General features: G+C 47.4%; 1 protein-coding gene across 1 annotated transcript in view; it reads right to left on the bottom strand.

Moving 5' to 3' along the window:
- Nucleotides 1–18,816, bottom strand: part of PKP1 (plakophilin 1) — a 41,963-nt gene that overhangs the window by 17,247 nt on the left and 5,900 nt on the right. The window contains exons 2-4 of the mRNA XM_062624897.1: nucleotides 17,190–17,290; nucleotides 7,146–7,570; nucleotides 361–505 (exon numbers count right to left, since the gene is read on the bottom strand). Of these exons, the coding sequence (XP_062480881.1) occupies nucleotides 361–505; nucleotides 7,146–7,570; nucleotides 17,190–17,290 (671 nt within the window). The remainder of the gene's footprint in view (nucleotides 1–360; nucleotides 506–7,145; nucleotides 7,571–17,189; nucleotides 17,291–18,816) is intronic.

Genomic DNA, 18,816 nt, shown 5'->3' with positions numbered 1-18,816 from the left:
TGAAACTGGGTGCAAGTGCAGCCAGAAGAGGACACTGCATCTGGATGGCTGCCTCCATATCACCAAAACCCATCAATCTGTGTCACAGCAGCTCACGGGGACAATGTGGACACAGCCTCCTCTGCTGCCTCGTAACTATTCCCCTGTGTTAAAATCCTCACTGACTCCTACTAAGAGAAAGTGGCCACTAATAATTGAAAATCTACTTAATTAATTCCTGAGTGTGACTAATGAGGTGTAAGTCTCCCTCATTAAAACCAAGGGGACCTATGGATCCTTGGTACTGAGGAAAACAGTTTCATCCATCTCATGTGCCACCACATCCAGTGTGACAGCAGAGCTCTGAAGGAGTGTGCTCACCTCTTGCTTGGCAGACTCCTCCTGGAAGCAGGTGTGCTGGAGGTAGTAAGCACCCATAGCCTGGTATTTGTCATCAGAGGAGCACAGGAGTTGTATGGCTTTCTGGATGGTCATTGTACCGCCGTCTATCTCATCACCACATATTCTGTGTTAAAGAGAAGTACAGCATTGGTTGAGTGCTCAGCCAAAGGGCTACGTCATTACTGGGAATTATGAGGAAGGAATCAGTTACAAAATGTAAAATATTATCATATCCACATGGTGCACCCCGAGTGCATTTCTCTATCTCAAAAAAAAGAGATGATAACAGTGGAAAATACCAAGTGGAGGACACTAAGGACAATAAATTATAGATCCAGTCTGTCCAGAAACAAAGGAGACAGAAAATAAGAACTCAGTTGAAGTGCTAGATGTCTATTCATTCTGCAGTGGAAGGTTTCACGAACAGAGAACCAGTATACACTCTTCACCAAATAAAGAATTCGTGGACAAGAGTGAAGCCAACCATCAGGTTGTTAGGACAATCTGAAGTAGACAGATGCTGAAAGAAAAGGCGACAGGCATGTCTGGGGTGATGGGATGGACAAATACTGAGTGCAGGAAATACTAATAACAGCACTGAGACTTCCTGCTCCCAGGGTATCTTTATATTGGTAGTCTCCAGCCCTTCATAGAAGTTGGCCACAATCATCACCCCGTGTTATAGGTAAAGAATGCGCCTACAGACTCCAGGGGAAGGGTATTCATACCTCCCGGATGGAGCAGGACTTGGATAAAACACAAACACCAGTGGCGGGATACAAACGGGAAGTGCTTTGTTAGCAGTGCATGAAATCAAGTGTGGGGGCTTTGCTAGGACAACTAGGTCATTGTTGTGCCTGTCTGATGTTATTCCTTTTCAGAATCCAGCTGTGATTGATGGGGAATTTACCTGGAGATCAGGAAGATCAGTTCCTTTTTGAACCATGTCAATGTGTATACAAGCTTTTGCTCCATGTCATACTAGTGAGTGACTATGTAGAGTGGCTGAACATCATCAGACAGTCCAATAGACTAACAAAACAGAGTGGTTTTTGTTAAGTTCTTTAAATGAACTTACTATATTTGCAGTATTAAATATTACTGTGAGGGAATGGCTTCTTCTAGGCACAGAATGTGCAGACACGTTCTGATTGTGCCAAAGAAATGTTAATAAAGGTATAGAGAGGACACCCATGTGTGGTCACCAGCACCAGCAGCTTACAATAAGGTATTTTGTCCTTAAGCACCCAAAGGTTCATCTCCTTTCACAGCTCCTATTCACAGCACAGAGTAATACCCACAATCCGATCGGAAATCCATAACAAACACATCAAAAGCCAACAACTGCTGTGACACTGCAAGAGAACCTTTTGTCTCCCCTACCCTCACTGGTAGAAAGTTGCATTCAGTTTGAATTACTTATTTAAGCACCTGTGTAGTTAATGGAGAGACATAGGTGCGTCCAAAGAACAGCCTGCCCTGTGTCTTGGGCATTTTTCCTAAGACAGGAAGACCTGCCCACTGAAGATACCTCTGCCACTGCTGCTATATGGGAATGACAGACCACAGCCTGGGACTGGACCTTAATCATTGTCTAATGTTAGCTGAACCTCGTTCCACTTCTGTTTCTATATGAACAATAAAACATCAGTTCATCATATGATTTTCCAAGTTTGTAACTTTATCAAAACTCCAGGAAACTTCCATTGTACTTGCAGCATGGGAGCACAAAACTGGAAAGACAAAGCTTAAACTAGAAACTAGAGAATCTCAGAAATCTTTGGTTTGGATCCAGGATGCTGTGATTTTTCACCTAGTCTTTTTCATGCTCCTGAGACACACAACAGTGCAATGGAACCAGCATACGGAGCACCAGAGGGACCTCTTTTCTTTATAATTTATCCAGTTGAGAAAAACCCCTCTATGAGGTGAACTTTTTATGGGGAAGGACATCCGTTATTGGTCCAGCTACTCAAGGAAGGCAATTTCCTACACATCCACTACATAAGAGGGCAAAATCCTCCTTCAGCATGGAAAAAGGACACATCCGGGTCCAATTCTGCGTGGGAAAAGATGGGGAAGGTTCCATTTCCCCTGCTGGCTCACCAACAGAAGTTCACAGAGGGTGGGAGGTGGGCTCAGTCATGCTGCCTCAGTTTCTCCTACTGAGAACATAATCACCATGGCAAAGCCCGTGCTAAGGGGAGATCGTTCATCAACCGGTCACGGATATTCCCAACCAGATCTACACTATGAGCACAACAGCCTGCTCCAAGACAAATTCTTGGACTGTGGCCATCTCCAACCTGGGCCCATGTGCCTTGTAGGAAGAGCTCCAAAGGTTGTTCTTCTTCCACAAGAAAGAAGCAATCAGAACAGGGAGACACCTCAATTAGAAATGATTCAACAGGAGACAAATTGGATGATTAGATTCAGGCGTGGAAGGGAAACAAACACTTCAGAGGATCAGTATCACAGAAAGGCAAATTCCCTGATTTGATACTAAAGCCTTTTGTTCACCTTTTATTAGCAGATTGGTTTGTGCTAACCAGATCTAAGCCTCCATCCTGGTTGTTGGGGCTACAAGTCCCAGGAGAGGAGGAAGCCAGAAAATGCTAACAAATTCCATTGTTCATTAACAAAATCAGTATGAAGACACTCAGAGGGTCCAGCGCATCCCAGACTTCCATAGTCAGGCCACACTGGAGCAAACCCAGTAGCCATGCTCCATGCCAAGCAGCCACATCCACCTCTGGGACATGGTACCAAGGTTATGATGCCACTGCAATCTCAACTGGAGCTTCCCCTCAGGCTTTGCTTAGTGCAGAGATAGCAGGGAAATTGGGCACACACTGAACCAGGGAGGAGGGGATCCTCTCTATGTGCAATGATATAAACCCTGCCAGGGCAGCATCACTCACAGCTCCACAGCAATTGCTCAATACACAGAGAACACCAAAGGGAAATGCATCCACATCTTAAAATAAGGCCAAAGGTGCATGTGGTATTATGGGAGACAACACACAGTGTAGGTGTCCATTAGTGGCTCCTGATCAGTATCACCAACTGGGGAATGTCTGCAAGCATCCCAGCTCACCTCTTCATCTTCACAAATAAGAATACTCTGAATCCTTCACAAGAGATGAGATTAGTGTGGCCTCTCTGCAATGTCTCCAGCTCAGACATCTGGCTTTCCCCTGGAGTTAACCAAGGGGCACTGACATTGCCACTGCAGAAAGCTGCACTGTGGCAAAAAGTGAGTGCTGCTCATTGAGAACTGCCTTTGGGCAGGAGCCACCAGAATAGCCCATGAACTTCTGAGCCCAGAACAGATGCATTGAGCTTGGAAATGTTGCTCCAGATATGACATAATGCTTACAAAGGTTTAATCCCCTGAGCAGTTAGTGAGAAGTATGTCTGGAAGGGACATCAGAAATTCCCTCTTCTGCTCACTGGGGCAGGATCATAATGATGGGGTGGTGGAAGAGAATATACTTCAGGAGGAGGTTTCTCAAAGCAAGTCAGTACTGTTTAACCTCCTGATCTGAGCAAACAGTGCAAAACAGACTTCATCACCAGAACCAATACTATGGGATGAGTAAAACCCTACATCATGGTTTAGTTTGTCATAGAATCATTGAATGGTTTCTCCCTAAAAACATTCAGGTGAACTACTCATCAGCTAGCTGGAGGAAAGGTGCTTTTGGCAGCTAGAGTGGCTTCTGTAAGAGGAAGAACTCTTCTGAGAGACAGTTATCAAAATGACAGCTCTTCCATGCCTGCCACAGCCAAAGCCAGTGCAATAAATGGAAGCAATCACATAAGCAAGAGTAGTTCCAGAAATCAAATATCTTTGTGACCGATCTACAAATAACTGAACTATCTGCTCAGTGCAGAGAGTTTGGCAGTGCTTGCATGCTCAGTATTTTGATGCCTACACCCCACTCTCATGACCTGGGAATGAGCGTCCAATGGCCCCTTTTTCACATCATCCAAAGGGGTCAGATCTGTAGCACAGGACACTTGAGGTGCATCAGTCTTGAACCAGCACTGACACTGTCCATAGTCACTGCATTACAGAGGAGTTCTGCATCACAGACAGCCCCAGTGGATCGCATGTCCCACTGCAATCACTCTCACAGCAATGGAAATCACCCCACTGGATCCCTGTGGAAACTATCTATCCCTTCCTTGTGCTCACAGTTTGCTAACCTGCAGACAAGATACCCACCTACACAGGAGATTTGCAGTGTGAAAACTGAACACAAAATTATCCTTGTTATAAAGGCAAAACCTCTACCCAAAGAACTGCTAGAATAGGAAGAACAGAGCCCCAAACAGGGAACTACCAGCAGCTATTACCCAAGTAAGCCCTCTTCCTGCATGCAGAGGTTAATAATGGGATGCCTACAAGCAACCCTCTCCCTGCCCACAGATCAACCTACCCAAATGAAGATCAAGCTCTCCAAGTGCAGAATCCTCCAACCAGAAACAGTCCTACACAGCAAAAAGAGCCCAGACATGGTCCTAACCCATCCCTGGAGGCCCCTTCCCCATAAAAAGCACTCTACAGACCAAGGCTAACAGCGACCTGCCAGACACCCTATTACAAGGGCTAATGGCCTTCCAAATAAGTACTGTTTTCAAACAGGACAGCTCCTTAGTATGTTTACAAAACTCGTGCCAACCTCGTCCCCTTCGAGTCAAGAGCAAGAAGCGCTTGTACAAGCCCCCTCCAATGAATGCAGCTCTGGGGGAGCAGGGGATGTGCACCAGCCAAATCAGATTTACTCAGGGGACACAGCCCCAGCTGAGCCTACCAGCGACGTGAAGCCCGACATTTCCACATCAGAACCAGTTCTGCCAGATGAGCCATGCCCCGAGCCAGAAGTGTATAAATGGAGCCACTCCCTAACCGAAGGGCAGCCGGCACTGGAGAGCGTTCCTCTCACAACAGCAGTTCTTCTCTTCAGAAAATGCCATTATTCTTCAAGTGTCCTTTCCAAAGCGATGGCCAAGTCTATAACCAAGAGCACTGCGCAGTGCAGGGCTTGCTTTGGACAGAGCCTAACTTCTGAAGAGCAGCATTTTCCCTGGGCAGAAGGGAAGTTTAATCATTTTGCCATCCCTCCCACCACTCTTTTAGTCAGAAATTCCCTCGAACAAGTTACTTCCAGTGTCTGTAACATCTGTTTCCTGCTCCAGAAGGATTACAAAGCTTCTGAAAGGAGCAAACCAACGCCACCGGTGCTCTGAGTGGGCCTGGGTTAATTTTGCATGTGTTAAACATGGAGTAACCGGGCACATGGGAAGCTAAGGTTTCATGGCAACAATGCTAATGGGTGAGTCACATTTCTTAGCATACACGCTCTGGACATCTACTCAATACAGAAAGAGGGAGGCTGAGCAGAGAATGAGCAGAGAAATCTGGAAATCAACATTTCCGTGTGATAAAGGGTATGACTTGGCTCACAGCAATGACTCTGAGGCAGGATTTTCTCTGTAGCTACATCATGCCTTGGGCCAATGGCTCAACAGTCTCAGGCTTTTAGTGTGAGTTAGGACAAAGCCTATGGACCCAGCTAATTGGCCTCACTGTTGTACTGCAGTGTGTAAGCTCTCTTTTGGACTAGGGACTACTGGGAATGAGCTCTGGAGCTTCTAGGGTTTGTGTGACAAGCTGCCATGTCTGGCTGGGATTGTGATAACCTCTGCATTGGTGCAGAGCAGGCCCGGTGTGACAGTGATGCAGCAACAGCAGTGCACTTCAAGCCACACAAACCAGAGTCCTCCAAGACTGCAGCTGTGCAGACCAAAGCTCTTCACAGATGGAGGCAGAATACAGTTGGTGTTCCAGTGCCGGCCGGAGGCAGCGTTGCTACCAGCATCAGGGCAGCTTTGAATCAACACCACTGCAATGCCATCAAAACCCCACCAGGTCTCTTTGTCATGAGGGTTCTGCTGCACAGATACATCAGCTTGGGGCTGTCTGAGCTCACTCGTGTGTTTTACATGCCCTGCTGTTGTAGGCAGCTTTTACAAGAAGGGACCTGATGCTGGGACATGAAGGACCATCCTCCACCCTTGCACCGTTCCTAACCCCAGTGGGACCGGATGCTTTGGACAGGAAGGAACTGAACAGCTTCCATTCCCTTCTCTTTCCTGGATAGGTAAATTATTCCAATTGGGGGTTTTATTTCAATTTCTGACCCAATTATTTTCTGGAAGCCAAATCAGACCTTTTGATAGAATCAAGGGCTGGGTGGAAAGAGAGGAGTAAATACAACTACTCAGCATGTTCCCAGCTCTGCTCTGAGTCAGACCCTCAGGAACCAACTCCTTCAAAGCAAGCTGATATTTTTAGGTTGGTTTTCTGCCAAATCAAAGCAGTGTGACAGCAGGAGAGGCACCTCAACTGCACACAAAGCTTCCTCCTCTTCACCTCCCCACCCTCAGCTTGCAAAGGAGCTGTCAGCTAATGCCATCACAGAGACTGGGGGATCATCTTGCCCAGCATCACACAGATAGATACACTGAGCCATATTGGTTTCCCTCCATAGCCCATGAAAAGGAATGAGCCCTTTAAGACCGTGACTCATCTGACCCACTTCAGACTCTACTGCAGGATGTGATTAAGCACGGTGTGCACTGGTGAGCAGATCTCCAGTGCCTATACAAGTAGCTCAGATGACTAGCTCGGGTGGGCAGAGCTCCACAGCAGATGCCTACATGCACTCAGACTCATCCCGTCGCAGCAGACTTACTTGGAGCCGGACTGAGCCTGTCCATAAACCATGTCCTGCTTGCAGCTCATCATGGGTTGGGCATAGACCACGTCGGGTTTGTTGCTTGAGGGGCAGGAGAGGGCTCGTGCTGGCATTTTTTTACTTGTCCTGGTAGTTCCTTGCTGGGTGCTGCAGCTGCTGTAGATGCTCTGGCGGTTCAAGGTTGCCTTGTGCTCTGCCCGGCCCCCGACCTGGCTCTTCCTCAGCGTGCCCCGGGGTGGTTCGCAGTAGAGGTCGGGCTCGCTACGGCTGCTCTTGATGTTGGGCACAAAGCAGTAGTCGCTGCCGGCCCTGGCGGGGCTGCAGACAGCCTTGCTGTAGTGCTTGCCCCCCCAGCCCTCCATCTGGCTGTACGAGCTGTAGCGCCTGTTCTCCACGTCCCGCTTCAGCGTCCCGTTGTACAGCTGGACAGTGGGAAAAGAGAGGACAGAGAAATTAGGCAAGGACGGAGCTGCAGGTTGACACGGACAAGCCCGCTCCTGTGTGAGCATCACCAGATTCCCCCGCCTCAGGTCTGTTTGTGGCCCAAAATTGACAAGAGGTAAATTTACAGGCGAACGCTTGCAGAGGTGCCAAACTCTCCCTTGAAATGTGGGGATACTGAGTGATCAGGAAATGGCATCCAGCAGCTTTAAAACAGAATTGAAAGCTCAAGCATGACCCTGGCAATAAACAAAATGCCTTATTTTATAGAATCATAGGATCATGGACTGGTTTGTGGTGGAAGAGACCTCAAAACTCATCCAGCTCCAACCCCTGCCACGGGCAGGGACCCCTTCCATAGAGCAGCTTGCTCCAAGCCCCTGTGTCCAACCTGGCCTTGAACACTGCCAGGGATGGGGCAGCCACAGCTTCTCTGGGCACCCTGTGCCAGCGCCTCAGCACCCTCACAGGGAAGAGCTTCTGCCTAAGAGCTCATCTCAGTCTCCCCTCTGGCAGGTTAAAGCCATTTCCAACACATGGGGTCTAACCCAACCTGTACTTAGAGGGGCCCACATCACATCTCTTGCTATCACAGTGAGTGATGCCTCATTCTGAGCTTCCAGTGCTGCCTGCATTTGTTTTTAATTTCTTTATGCTATTTTGTTCCCCTTCCATCTCTGAGTTCCTTAGGAAGGGAATAAAGGGAGTGAAAAATCACTAAGGGGTTGTTGAATCTCATTCTGCCAAGAAACAAGTGGAGACAATGAATATCTGCTTATGAGTTACAAGGTGTCTGGTATCAGTTCATGTAATGGGATGTTCAGAGAACAATGGGGAATATTGAGATGACTAAGCCAGTCAGTAACAAATCCCAACTACAATTAATCCAATGAGAAAACAGCTATTGCTGCCTGCTGTCAGTTCAAGGTATCTTCACCACTTCACCAGAGGCCATCCAGATTTGCCCCACGTACACCAGGATTGAATCCCACATTCTTTTGCAATATTAAACCTTCTGTCACCTGGAAGCCTGTAGGGTGGTATTTGAGTGAAAACCAAGTCATTAAGGTGTGTACTCCAGTAAGGGAAACAATAGAGATGTTTTAGTGCTGTTTGCCCCATGATATTGAGCTCTTTCCCCCTCAGCAGATCTCCAAGACATACAGCAAACAGGCATGTAAAAGCCACCCAAAGGATCCCTTGGGATGGGATTAAAATAGTCAACACCGGCACCTTATTATTTCCATGGAAACAATAGTCTGTGCCTGGTGCAATGGTTATGTCACTGGAAAATATCCATCCTTCCTAACCTAGAAACAACACATGACAAAGCCATTGGTGTCCTCTGCATGCTCGCCCTGAGACCCGCTGCTCTGCTCCGGCTTCATCCCAGCGCTGAGCACACTCAGCATCATTCCTGTCTAAAGCACTCTGCAGAATTGTTATTATGTTAATTAATTAAGCCCAATATTTCCATTAACACACTGATCTTCAGGAATGCAGTGAATCCTCCCTGCTGCATCCCAGAGAGCTGCACAGGTAACGGCTGAAGACCTTTCAAAGGGGTCACCTAGCAGGCATGCCATCTGGGGAAGAAGAAACCCTTTAGTCCAGCTACACTGGTACCCAGGTTGCTCTGTCATTTGAGCACCAGTCTGAAGCAGTTTTCATACTTTCATTCTGCAGGTTTGCATCTAAACAGGTGAATTGCTGGAAGGGGAGAAAAGAGGAGCAAATTCCCTTTGCATTTACTCCAGAGGACACAGAAAAAACCTGTTGGTTCTGCAGCACAGCCGGTAACAGGTTTGGTGCATCCTGCAGAGCTCCCAGGGACTTGGAGGAAGCATTTGCATGCGATGAGAGGAGCAAGGATGAGGCAGATGGGTACGCGTGATGGGTCTCCGGGGGTTCCCTGGCACCCAGGAAAGCCCACTGGGATTCCCAGGGTGGCCACACATGGAGGTTCTCTTCCATCCTGGTTTTGAGCGCAGCACAAATGCAATAACAGCAAAGAGACCTCTCATGAAGTCTTGATCTACCCCACTGCAGAAGAGCATGTCCTTCTAAGGGTGACACCATCCTCATTTTGAGCTTATATTTCTGGGTTCAGAATCCCTTGGGACAGTGAGGGATGGGACAAGCAGGAGGGTGCAGGACGGACTTTGCTGCTCTGTGGATGGGGAACCCACTCCCAGGGCTCACTGCGGGCTGGAGGACGGAGCAGCAGCTTGTTAGACGTGAGCCCTGTCGTTTTCCTTTATGAGTCAGTATAAGCTGGGATTACTCTGTAGGGCTGTCAGAAGCTTGGCAGAGCTGTGGAGCCCCTGGGCATTTGCTGAAACCAATTCAGCTCACCATGGAAGAGCCAACTTGTTATTTATCTAAAGCTATTGTTTGCTCTCCTGTGTACTCACACGGGCTCTCCGCCAGCGGAGCGGGTGAGGGAAGGTGTGAGGCTGTCTGTGTTTACAGATAGAGAATTATCAATTCTCTATTTGCTGCTGTGTTTTATGGTGGTGTGCAGCATTGTCCTCTTCCTTGCCAGCCCCGAGAGGATGGGTGAAGCAAAGCGACCGCCTGTTTGGAAAGACACCTTTCTGCAACACAGGGAGCCCTGAGCAGCAAGTCAGTGCAGGTCCTGGCAGGGCGGGGAAGCCTTTTGCAAACTCATGGGAAAATAGTTCCCGTGTGATGTGAAGCTCATTACCAAAGTCAGTGCATGACTTTTATTGCTGATTCTACCAGATGCTTGGCTGAGCCCATTTTAATCTCTTTCAAGTGGCACGGACCTAATTGGTATCTTAGAATTCCTCTTTGCAGCAGGAGGCTGATCCAAAGCCTCCAAATCAATGAGGAGCCTCCTGCCAGCTCCAGTGGATTTCAGACCTGCTTGCCAAATAGCCTCTATGAACCCTTGCATGGATGTAGCTGACCTGGTTGCTTCTTGATCTCAGCAGAGCACTGTGTCTGTGCCTTAGGAGCTGCTTTCTCAGACTAAAACCTGTGTCCCCATTTCAGACGTTCACCAGTCTAAGTCAGAGACCTCCACGTCTAAGTCTGGAGCAACCATGGCCAAGAGAATGGAGTTCTCCTTGTTGTTATCTGTCTGCTGGATGCAGCGATCAGTGAGATAGGACGCACAGCAAGGGAGAAGCAAGGCACTCTGCTGTCTGGAGAAGCGGTGACTGTCTGAAGGTGAAGGTGATGCTATTACATAGTCTGTGGTTTAAAGAGCCACCTGACAACAATCTCATAACTTTTGCTGATGCCATTATGTGTGGAGGGAGCTCTCCCTATGCAGAGCAGCATTAGTGAAAGGAAATAATCAATCTCTTGCCTTCAAACCTCATAAACCGCCCAGATTTCCTAACACCCTGGATTGCATCTGCCCTCTGCTCAGGGGTGTTTGCATGGGGCAGGTGGGCCAGGTCCACACCTCCTCCCTTTAGGAGTGCGCAGCGATGCTGGAAAGGACAAGGAAGTCCCTTAAAGCAGGGTGGAGACAGAAAGGAGCAATTCCCTCTGCACTGCAAGATCTAGAAACCATTATAGAGGAGCGCAGGCTGTTACCAAGACTTCTCCCTGTGGGACTCAAGAAGTCAGGGCAGCTTGGTAGGTCTCTTCTTTCAGCCAGAGACCATCACACACTGGCGGTGCCCTGCACTGGTAGGATGCAGGAGGATGCTCACGTGCAGCCAGGCAACGCCAGCATCCTGAATTTTACCCTGAACTTCTCCTCCCTGCTGCGAAATGAGTCTGTATGATTGAGGCCAAGCCTTGGGAGCCATTCATTCATATTAAAACAAGGAGAGCAGGCACCAGGAGGAAAGCCAGCAAAGATGAGCACTGATAGCACAAAGGTGCTCTTATCAGACCCAACGAGTAAGGGCTTTCCTCCACTGGCAGCAACAAAACCCTGCCTTTAACTTGACAAGAATTTGTGGATGCCCAGTTCTCAGCCTGCCATATGGGACCACTTTAGGAACATTAATTGGAATATCCAAGAGTCACACAAGACAGGTAAACATAAATAAATATCTTTAACCTCTTATTTCAACTGGTGCTAGAGAGAAAGTCAAACCGGCATTATCCCAACCATGACAGAGAGCCCATTCCTGGCTTTTGTTTAAGAGGAAAAGTCCCTCTCTTCATCCTGCTTTCCAGAGAAGCAGAAGCACAGAGGCAAGGCTTCTCTGGAAGCCCTGACAATCATGCTCCAATCTCAGTGCTGCCTTTCCCCGTCGGAGGCTCTCCCAGATAACTGGGTGTTTCTGACTTGTGCATCTAAGGACGCGATCAGTTCATTACCTGGCTCTCATTTTTTCCCTTGCAATTTGTTTGTTTCTAGAGCAGCAGACAGAGAGAAGTAAAGGACTCCGTATAAACACGTCAGGAGCAGGTTTCTCCCAGGCTGGAGGGCAAAGCGCAGGCAATGCAACATGACAGCGTCCCACCCTGAGTGATGGGTGGGGAGAACTCTCGATGCTGCTTGCGAAACGCTGTAGCTGCTGCCTGCTGCACACTCCATTGCAGGGAGAAAAATTGCAAAACCAGCACATATATTGTTTATCTATTTCTGAGCTGCTCTTTCCCACCTCTCCCGGGTGCTGCTTTGCCCTGTGCTTTTTCAGCAGGTTCCTGGTGCAGCTGAGATTTAAGGCTGGATGGTTCAGCTTGTGCTGGCCAGGGAAGGTGATGTCCAACGTGTACTCCAAAGCATAAACTCCCTTGCAAAACCTCACAGGGAGGTGAGGGTCTGACCGCGCAACGATGTGCAACAACTATAAATCAGTTTTCTTTGATGAGGTTGCCCAAACCATTCTATTTTGGGGATTCTTTTAAACTCGAATGTGTCATCACAGCAAATGACAAATTTTGTCCTGGAATCCTTTTGGAACAAGCTCCCACTGATGATGACAGATCTTTGTCCACAGAGGCAAAGTCAGCCAGGGATGGCAGGGAGCGTCCCCTTCTTGTGGAGAACACCTCTCATGCAGATAATGCATTTGGGAGAGAAAGCTCTGTGACTTTCTCCCACAGAAGACCTTTGTTTAAGGATCTACATAAGGTCCCTAGTACAGAGGGATCACCATAACAGCATGAAACAGAAGCCAAGCTGTGTGGCCAGTGCAGAAGAGCCCAAGACCCCAGCAGTGATACCAGAGGAGCAGTGGTGAGCACTGGTAGCCTCGTAGCCACTGGTCCCTGGCCTTCATGTGCCAGGGTTAGGGTTCTAACTGCTTTAATAAGAGCAGCATCAGACATGCTTGGAGACATCAGACACCTTGAGTACTGTGTCCAGCTCTGGAGTCGTCTGGACAGGAAAGACACAGAACTGTTGGATAAGGTGCAGAGAAGGGCCACAGAAACGATGAGAGGGCTGGAGCACCTCTCCTGTGAGGAAAGGCTGAGAGCATTGGGGTTGTTCAGCCTGGAGAAGAGAAGACTCCAGGGTGAACTTATTGTGGCCTTTCAGTTCTTGAAAGGGCCTATAAGAAAGATGGGGAGGGACATTTTAGCAGGGTCTGTTGTGACAGGATGAGGGGTGATGGGTTTAAACTAAAAGAGGGAGATTCAGGCTGGATGCAAGGAAAAAAATCTGTACAATGAGGGTGGCAAAACACTGGCCCAGGTTGCCCAAAGAGGTGGTGGATGCCCCATCACTGGAGGCATTCAAGGCCAGGCTGAATGTGGTTCTGGTCTAGATCAAGAAGATGTCCCTGCTCATTGCAGAGGGGTTGTACTAAATGAGCTTTGAAGGTCCAGTATTGCTGCAGGTGGGAATTAAGCCTCAGAGGGTCTTTGGTGGTGGCATGCATCCTGGCTCCACGTACTGCCTTCCCTTGGTTCCAGCCATTCCAGTAGTTTCCAGCAGGTGGGATTTGCCTGTGCCTGCAGTTGGGGTGAACAGCACACTTGCTGCAACCCAAGGACATCAGACTGTGACCATGGCTCTGAGCCCAGTGCTGAACCCCCATTTCTGGGGTGGCATTGAGGTGTCAGAGTCAAGGATGCAGTTCATGATGAGATTTCTGCCATGACTGCAATGCTTTAGGTGTCCAGTTTAGCTTACTTACACTTCCCTCAGGTTTGTCAGTGTAAACTGTGGTCACACTGTACCTCCTGAGGGACCTCAGGCACTGCTCAGGCCTTACATCAGGGCATAGCAAAACCATCTCCTCTGGGTGGATGGCTTTGCCAACTGGTGGCCACTCATAACTCACATCATCAGTAGGGTCACAAATGTCTCTAAGGGTCTTCTGGGTTCAACAGCACCTGGATTGAAAGATCACCCAACACAGAGAGCGTTGCAGTCACTCATGTCCCCATTACTGATTCCCACTGTGGTCACTGTGCCAATGGGACTGAACACTTCAGGCCTGAAGACTGAGCCATCCCCTAACAAATGAACCAAGGAAACACTGCAGCCAAGTGCAAACCTGCTGCCCTCAGAGAACCTTTTCCTGGAGTGGTCCCACTACTTTCAGTGCTACCTACATTATAACAACTCATTGCAGTGCTTAGTCACAGTGATGGTGAAACGAGGCACCCTGCAAGAGGAATAAACACAAAATAGTCTTTGTAAATCAGAGATCTCAGTCAGAAGTGTTGACTGAGCCTCCAGAGCTACCATTTCTTTCGCTCTAATATTTGACTGCCAGTATCATAAGGTTGGGAAGAAAACTCCAAAGCAAAAAGCTTGAGGTTTCCAAGAAAACACAAAGCAAAACAAAAGGAGGAAGTTGGGAATACTGGTTTTTAAGAGCTGTGGGTGAGACAGGAGACCTCCTGTCGCTCAGGGTCACCATCTAAGGCAATGTCTTAGATTAAGGCAGTCTAAGAGCAGTGCCTAAGTTGCAATGCTATGCAGCAGCAACATGGACATGGATTGCCTGTCACACCATAACTCCAGAAGTATTAAAAGTAATTTTCTTGAATGCCATCCTAGGTCAGTTCCTTGAAATACATGAACTTGCTTGTGCATCTCAAACTCCTCGGAAGCACTCACAGCACCAGCTCCAGCTGGAAAGAAGAGCAGCAATGTTCTCTTCGAACGTTGATTTGCTTTATCTTTGTTTTAGTGTCTTACAACCTGCACAGGCTTCAAACAGGTTGACAGAAGTTAAAGTTAACCCAAGGTGGAGGCTGGTCGTGGATGCGTGTAAACCTGTAATACTCTTCTGGAAGAGGCAAAATGGAGGAGGTTCCTCAGTGTGGTTGGGGAGTATGATGTCTGTTAAGCTTGTTAAGCAGATTTAGGCTTGAGGTTATATGTTCCAATGTGCCAATGGCACTTGGGACTCATCGGCCCTAACTGCAGTCATCTACCTGTTAGGTGACTGCTCTGATCCAGCTACCAGTGGAAGGAGATAGCCATCCAGAGGGGTTGATTCATCCTGACCTGACAGATCCCCAAGATAGAGGAGATGAATCACCTCCTCATACCTCTCTCTTTGTTGGCTGTGGGAGGAGTCTAGACTACTTGTTAAGACCAAATGGCTGATTTTCAGATAGACACAGTTAGGTAAGACTTTTCTTACTGTGAATCCTTCACAAGTCCCAGTCCCTTTTTCTAAAGTAACTGAGGTCCTGAAGACCTTGAGCAAAAATTTCCAGGAGGAAAGGCTTGTGAGACACTTAGGTTTGGACAAAGAGCTTCCCTCAATGGCAAATGCAGAAGAACCCTTCAGATAAAAGCCATGAGCTACGTAAGTCCATGGTGAACCAGAAGTGGCTGAACTGCTGTGTCCATGGTGTCTAACAGATGCCCTGACCTTCATAATCACCTTGCAAGCTGTTCACCAGAACACCAACATTGCTGGACTGAAACCCCAACAGCCAATGGCATTTCTAACCAAGTCGCATTTGCCCCTCTGTTATAATGATTGGGAACAAGATCAGGAGTGAACAAAATGAAGCAATAATCCTCACACCAGCAACACTAGCTGCAGTACCACCTTTCCAGCATGAGCATGAGCTGGAGGGGCAACTGCAGAGCTAGGGCTTAGCTTCATCTCTAACAAAAAAAAAACCAGCACCTAGAACAGTTTTGCTTAGACAAAGCATAATAAACTCCATTCAGGAATTAGAATATAGAAAAGCAATGTATCATTGAACCAAAACATCACAATCATAGAATGGTTTGGAATGGAAAGGACCTTAAGTTCATCCAGTTCCAACCCCCCGTGCCATGGGCAGGGACAATCATTCAACTTATGAAGCTCAGAGACTCCACCTCTAGCTCAGGAGGTCCCTCAGCTGCTACTTTCTGGTGGCCACTAAATCACTCTAGGATGCCTCACTGCCCTCTTGCTATGTTTAGACCCTTCTGAAGGAGCCTATTCCTGCCTTAGTGATGGAGACACGGCACCTGACTGGCTAGACCTCTGCTCTGACCCATCAGAGGCACCCTTTTGGTCTTATGTCAGGCAGAAACACCACTGTCTGGGATTTAACCAGCTCAGCAAAGGACACTGAAACAAGACAACAGGCAGTCTGTAAATAAAAGTTTCCAATGCCAGTGCTCCCAGTCCTTCCTACTGAACGTGCAGCAGGCAGCAAATCCAGTGATGCAGTATCACCGCATTGAAGCAAGCATGCTACACCAAGGCAACATAAATCTTTCTGAAGCTGAAGAATGCTGTGAAGAGGCAGAGGATCTGGCAGCTGCCAGGAGCAGCTTCAACCCTCTGTCTGCGTGCTCAACGCCAACATAAGCACTCTTCCTGGTTCAACCCTTTGATGGTTGACAGGAAGTTGCTTTACAGTCCCAGAGTTGTTGAAGAAAGCCCTTTATTTTGCCCTCATTCAAATCCCAGATCTGTGCATTGCTTCTTTCTACTTTATAGCTAATGAAAACCAAGGAAGAGCAGAATAGGTGGAGGAGCAACACCAGCACAAGTTGTCCCAGTAGACTTTGGAGTGGTTTGGAATCATTCCCACTGTACCTAGAGTCTGCCACCAAGGATAAGACCAGGATATCTGTGGGTTGTATAAACTCAGATTGCACAAAGACAAGTGCAATCTCCCCTGTGCTTTTTCTGGCAATCCGTAATATTTTCTTTGGAATCACTATGGGAGAAATGGACCACCTCTTTTCCAAGCTCAGAGAATATCTGCAAAGGGTCTGCACTTGCATTGCAATTGGGAATAGCAACACAGTTATAATGCAACTCCCCTGATCATCACTACTCAACCACGTTCATGGCGGTCACATAGGAATTTGGGTACATGGAAACTCTTGCAGGTGAGCAATGGGTGTGCTCCAAACTTGAACTGAGTTGTAAGAGTCTGAACCTGTAACTGACCCTAGAGAAAGCTTCAAACCTCTTGCGCCATGTGGATAATAATCCACAAAACCAAACTAGCTCTTGTCCACACTAAAATCCTCAACCACATACAATATATTATAGAGTCCTCAATCATCCTCTTCCATTGCATTGAATTACTGTCTAAGATAGCCATAGCCATGCATAATCTCTCTCTGGCAAGCTTATGAAGTGCTATGACCTTGCTACATGACTGCTCTGGCTAGAGGGTGCTTTCTGCATAGGTTACCTCAAGAGGATGCCACAGTTCCCATATAAAAGAGTATCTTACCGGATATCCCCAGTTGCTGTTTCCTGTTTGGGTTTTGGTATAATAGCTGCCCCGGGATGTCCCATAGCCATAACCATCAGCTAAACCATCGTACATGGAACCTGGAAGTGAAAAAAGCATGGTCAGCAGGAGAAAGCATTCCCAGCAGGCACTCCTTCAGAGCACAGGGCTCTTTTCACCAGTGAGTTTAGTTCCTGAAGAGAGCAGAGCTAGAAACCTTAACAGGAACACAGGAAACGGGAAGTTGAGCCCTTGCCATTGCAGACCACTCATAGGGGATGTTCATTTCAAATGAGCTCTTGGAAATTCCAGCCCTCAGACCACAAGGAACAGCCTAAGGTTTTCAGCACAAAAGACTGAGTACCATAAGATCTACAGTGGACAAAGTCAGAGATTGGCCCAATGTCTTAGGTCTTTGCTATATGAGAGGAACTAGATGATAGTTTGTGCTACACATCCAGGAAGGTCTGAACCTGGAACATTCTTCCCTTATTCTGCCTTGGAGGTAAATAAAATCTGTCTCTTCTCTGAAGGCAAAACCCATCCCAGACCCTTTCACCAGCCTGGGTTTCCTGGTCTGAATATTAACAACCACATCAGCACGAACAAGCTGAGCAAGGCTCAATAAATAGTAAATAACTAATACGATGGGTAAATGATGATCAAGTCTATTTAACACCTGGGGATCTGAAACAGTCAAACACTAAGAAAAACATAATTTCACTGCCTTAAATTTCAATCTCCAGTCTCTAAAAGATCACTCTGTGTGCTTGTACTTTCTTCTTCTGAAAATGTATCAAGGTCCATCGCTGTCTTTGAGTTGCTGGTGTGAGACCAGATCTCAGACACATTCTGTAAAGAGGCAAATATCTTGGACTGGGAACCATTTGCACTATTTCTCAGTGCTTTATTCAGTGTGCAGATTTACCTGTCCCAGCCCTACTAAAAGCTCTTCCAGCTGCCTCTCACCAGTAGCCTTTGGCAGTGCACTCTTTGGATCCCTCCTAAAAGTATTTTACTCAGCGCTACACTCATCACTAGAAGAAAAAAGTGAAGCAAGTTATATCTCTTTCCATGCTAGAATTCCCTTCACCCCTTTCAGATGGTCCAAAAGAGTATAAGGTCATTTAAGTTTCATGCTCAATAATTGTGGCATCCCAAGTCCCGTTATGAGGAAGTGCAAACCTTACATTCCAATTAACTTCCAGGGGAAGCTCTGAATGTCTAACGAAGTACAAAATCAGGATGTACCTGTCTTAAGTTATGCACCTAAACTGGTGGGTAATGTCAGAAATATCCTAATCTCTCTGATTGTTCGATAAGACTCATCTCTTAGATAAACTGGATAAGCTCAACCACAAAGGCCCTGAAGCCACTCAAGGTCTTCTACAGCCACTGATCCTTGGAATAAATCTAGTTTATTGCCTAGCCTGGGGCATCCGGAACCTGTTATGGTGATTTGGTTTGTGGCTAAAAATTCTTGCATTTTCTCAGGAAGATGATTCCTGCAGATGCGGTACAAATAATGAGATTTGCTTTCTATTGTCAACAAGAAAAGAACAAGGCTGCATGGACGGCAGCGTCTGAAGAACACCACTGCATGCAGAATAAGCAGCAGCGGAGTAGT

Source organism: Pezoporus occidentalis, unplaced genomic scaffold, assembly GCF_034315485.1.
Source record: "Pezoporus occidentalis ecotype Australia unplaced genomic scaffold, CSIRO_AGI_Poc_V1 ctg274, whole genome shotgun sequence".
Lineage (NCBI taxonomy): Eukaryota > Metazoa > Chordata > Aves > Psittaciformes > Psittacidae > Pezoporus > Pezoporus occidentalis.
Note: the sequence above shows the minus strand (reverse complement) of the source record. Positions and strands in the feature narration are given on the sequence as shown.